The sequence below is a fragment of the Mauremys mutica genome, chromosome 13 (assembly GCF_020497125.1).
Source record: "Mauremys mutica isolate MM-2020 ecotype Southern chromosome 13, ASM2049712v1, whole genome shotgun sequence".
NCBI lineage: Eukaryota > Metazoa > Chordata > Testudines > Geoemydidae > Mauremys > Mauremys mutica.
Window position 1 is genome coordinate 59,227,392 of NC_059084.1, and position 4,097 is coordinate 59,231,488.

General features: G+C 57.7%; 1 protein-coding gene across 1 annotated transcript; it reads right to left on the minus strand.

Annotated features, from left to right (window-relative positions):
- Positions 1–337: 337 nt before the first annotated feature.
- Positions 338–2,985, minus strand: LOC123347899 (cyclic nucleotide-gated cation channel beta-1-like). Its single transcript, XM_044985084.1, has 3 exons — positions 2,511–2,985; positions 1,173–1,307; positions 338–516 (listed from the first exon to the last, which is right to left on the minus strand). The coding sequence occupies exons 1-3, from the start codon at positions 2,983–2,985 to the stop codon at positions 338–340; spliced, it is 789 nt and encodes a 262-aa protein (XP_044841019.1).
- Between the last annotated feature and the right edge of the window lie 1,112 nt (positions 2,986–4,097).

Genomic DNA, 4,097 nt, shown 5'->3' on the forward strand with positions numbered 1-4,097 from the left:
CCTCCTCATCCAAGTCATCCTCTTCTGCTTTCTTCTCCATGACCACGTGCTCCATTCCCATGGCCAGGTCCTCCCCCTCCTCCACTTCCTCCTCTCTGGGCAGATCCTCCCTCTCCTCCTCTGTGGCCAGGTTCTCCTCCTCCTTTTCCTCCTCGTCCTTCTCTCTGGTCAGGCCCTCTTCCTCCTGCTCCTTCTCCGTGGCCAGGTTCTCCTCCTTCTCATCTTCCTCTCTGGCCAGGTCCTCTTGCTCCTACTCCTCCATTGCCAGGTCCACCTCCTTCTCTTCTTCTTCCCCCTGCATCGGCACATCCTCGTCCTCCTCCATTCCTGGGTCATCCTAGTCTATAGTCAGCTCCTCTACCTCTTCTTCTGCCTCTTCTTCTTCCCCCTGCATGGCCACAGCCTCATTCTCCTCCATTGCCAGGTCTTCTCCCTTCTCCTCCTCCTGACCCAGATCCTCCTTGTCCTCCTCTGTGGCCTGGTCCTTCTCCATGGCCAGGTCTTCCTCTTTCTCCTCTGGAGCCAGGTCCTCCTCCTCTTCCTCCTGCTCCATGGCCAGGTCCTTCTCTTCTTCCTTTTGCTCCATGATCAGGTGTTCCTTTCTTCCTCCTCCTTTACCTTCTTCTTCCTCCTCCTTCTCAGTGATCAAGTCCTCTTCCTCTTCTGTGCAGAGGTGCTCCTCCTCCTCCTCTTCTGCTGACAAGTTCTCTTCCTCCTCCTCTCCTCTGCTGCAGACACATTGTCCTCCTCCTCCTCCTCTTCCTCTTCTGCAAACAAGTTCTCCTCCTCCTTTTCCTCTTCTGTAGTCAGATTCTCCTCTTCCTTCTCTTCAGACACATTCCCCTCCTCCTCCTCCTTCTCCTCCTCCTCCTCCTCTTCTTACTCTTCTGCAGACACATTTTCTTCCTCCTCCTCCTCTTCTTCCTTTTCTGCAGACACATTCTCCTCTTCCTCTTCCTCCTCCTCCTCTTCTTCCTCTTCTGCAGCCAGGTTCTCATCCTCCTTCTTCTCTTCCTCCTCTTCTGCAGACAGATTCTCATCCTCCTCCTTGTTCTCTTCTATAGATATTTCCTCCTCCCCCTTCTCCTCTGTGTCCAGGTCTTCCTCCTCCTCAGTGGTAATGTTCTCCTCCTCTTTCATCACTAGCTCCTCCACCTCCTCCTCTTTTTCACTAATCAGGACTTGCTCTTCCTGATTCTCCTCCTCCTCTGTCTCTAGATCTTCCTCTCTTTCTGTGTCAGGGTCTTCATCCTCCTCTGTCTTTTCCTCAGGGGCAAAGTCCTTCTCTGACTGGTCCGTGGGGGTCTCTAAATCAGAGAGACAAGGGCAGAGCGTGACTCTTGCTGGGGAGGGGGGGAAGAGGAAGGACAGGGGTGTGAAGGGATGGGGAGAGCAGATTTAATGTTTCTCCCTCCCATGTGAGCATCCAAAGGCAGAGAGATCCCCACACTGCCCATCCCACAGACCCCTCAGCCCCAGTGCCCTATGGCAGAGAGATCCCCACACTGCCCTTCCCACAGACCCATCAGCCCTATGCCCCCACAGCAGAGAGATCCCCACACTGCCCCTCCCACAGACCGCTCAGCCCCAGTGCCCCATGGCAGAGAGATCCCCACACTGCCCTTCCCACAGACCCATCAGCCCTACGCCCCCATGGCAGAGAGATCCCCACACTGCCCCTCCCACAGACCCCTCAGCCCCAGTGCCCAATGGCAGAGAGATCCCCACACTGCCCTTCCCACAGACCCATCAGCCCTATGCCCCCATAGCAGAGAGATCCCCACACTGCCCCTCCCACAGACCCCTCAGCCCCAGTGCCCCATGGCAGAGAGATCCCCACACTGCCCATCCCACAGACCCATCAGCCCTATGCCCCATGGCAGAGAGATCCCCACAGTGTCCCTCTCACAGACCCCTCAGCCCCAGGCCCCATGGCAGAGAGATCCCCATACTGGCCCTCCCACAGACCCCTCAGTCCCAGAGCCCCATGGCAGAGAGATCCCCACACTGCCCCTCCCACAGACCCCTCAGACCCAGGGCCCCGTGGCAGAGAGATCCCCACACTGCCCCTCCCACAGACCCCTCAGACCCAGTGCCCCATGGCAGAGAGTTCCCCACACTGCCCCTTCCACAGACCCCTCAGCCCCAGGGCCCCATGGCAGAGAGATCCCCACACTGCCCGTCCCAAAGACCGCTTAGCCCCAGGGCCCCATGGCAGAGAGATCCCCACAGTGCCCCTCCCACAGACCCTCAGCCCTATGGCCCCATGGCAGAGTGGGCCCTTCACGGTCCCATCCTCCCTGGGAGTTGCTCCAAAGCATCAGGGACCCACTTCCCAGCAGTTCCCCCCATGCCCCACTGCAGGGGGTGGCTTTGCGACTCCCGCTGAGGTCATTGAGCTCACGTGGCTCAGGCCAGACCCCTGGGCTGGGATCCCCCCAATGACTCTGACAGAGTGACTGGGTGTTAATGGCCCCTTGCTCCTCTCCATGCCCAGGGGGTCTCCTCACCTGCACTGGAGGACCACTCAGCCTCCGTGTTGCAGGGAACCTCCAGAGAGTGGCTGCTCTCCTCTCCAGCACCAGTTAAGCAGCTGAGGCAGTGATCCCCCAGCTCCTGCCCTGGGGATGCCTCCTGCCGGCCCACGCAGCTGGGATGAGGGCAGGTCTTCCAGCAGAAGCAAACCCAGAGCTGCGTTGCCTGGCTCCTCCCGTGGGCTGAGTCCTGCCTGCCCAGATTGAACTTGGGCCACCTCCATCTCGGCCTGGATGTTGTCTCTCTCTGCTCGGCACCAGCCCTGGGGGCTGGTTTCCTCCTGGTGAGCAAGGCCGAGCAGGACCATCTCCTGGGGTGGCCGGGGCCTGCTTCCCATGCCATGCGGATAGAGGGGCAGCTCTCTGTCTGGGGACGCTGGCAGCTGCCCCCCTCTGGCTCCGGGGCCACCTGTGGAGCCTTCCTCCTGAGATACCTTCTCAGCACATCCATCCTGGAACTGATCAGGGAGCAGCCGTGAGTCTGGGGCAACAAAGCCTCTCACCAATGGGCCTGTCTTGCCTCAGGGGGGATGGAACCTGGGTCCTTAGAATCATAGAATATCAGGACTGGAAGGGACCTCAGGAGGTCATCTAGTCCCACCCCCTGGTCAAAGCAGGACCAACCCCAACTAAATCATCCTGGCCAGGGCTTTGTCAAGCCGGGCCCTAAAAACCTCTGAGGATGGAGATTCCACCACCTCCCTAGGGAACCCATTCCAGTGCTTCACCACCCTCCTAGTGAAATAGTGTTTCCTAACATCCAACCTAGACCTCCCCCACTGCAACTTGAGATCATTGCTCCTTGTTCTGTCATCTGCCACCACTGAGAACAGCCGATCTCCATCCTCTTTAGAACCCCCCCTTCAGGTAATTGAAAGCTGCTATCAAATCCCCCCTCACTTTTCTCTTCTGCAGACTAAAGAAGCCCAGCTCCCTCAGCCTCTCCTCGTAAGCCATGTGCCCCAACCCCCGGTCATTTTCGTCGCCCTCCGCTGGACTCTCTCCAATTTTTCCACATCCTGTCTGTACTGGGGGGCCCAAAACAGAACACTATACTCCAGATCTGGCCTCACCAGTGCTGAATAGAGGGGAATAATCACCTCCCTCGATCTGCTGGCAATGCTCCTACTAATGCAGCCCAATATGCTGTTAGCCTTCTTGGCAACAAGAGCACACTGCTGACTCAGATCCAGCTTCTTGTCCACTGTAATCCCCAGGTCCTTTTTTGCAGAACTGCTGCTTAGCCAGGCGGTTCCCAGCCTGTGACGGTACATGGGATTCTTTCGTCCGAAGTGGAGGACTCTCTTGGCCCCTGCTGACTCCTCCCCAGGGGGCCCCTCCTAGTGCCTGAGTCACAAGGGCTGCTGTGCCCTGGGGAAGTGTTTCGTGCCCAATAACAGACTAGGATTGTCGTCCAGGCACAAGGGTACAAATCTATCACACTCTCCCAGTAACAACACAACAAGTGAGGGAGCTTATTGGGCAAAGGGAAGAAAGGCCTGGGGCTAAGGAAAGAACAGGAGCAACTAGACTAGTAACCCATCAACAATCACAGCATTGACA

What these genes read in the sequence shown, in the direction of transcription:
- LOC123347899 (XM_044985084.1), bottom strand. Translation starts at nt 2,985, where the DNA reads ATGGATGTGCTGAGAAGGTATCTCAGGAGGAAGGCTCCACAGGTGGCC. An exon ending in TGAGTGGTCCTCCAGTGCAG is followed by an intron (nt 1,308 to 2,510) that starts GTGAGGAGACCC and finishes TCTCTGATTTAG; the next exon opens with AGACCCCCACGGACCAGTCA. An exon ending in GGAAGAGCAAGTCCTGATTA is followed by an intron (nt 517 to 1,172) that starts GTGAAAAAGAGG and finishes ACCTGGCTCCAG; the next exon opens with AGGAGAAAGAGGAAGACCTG.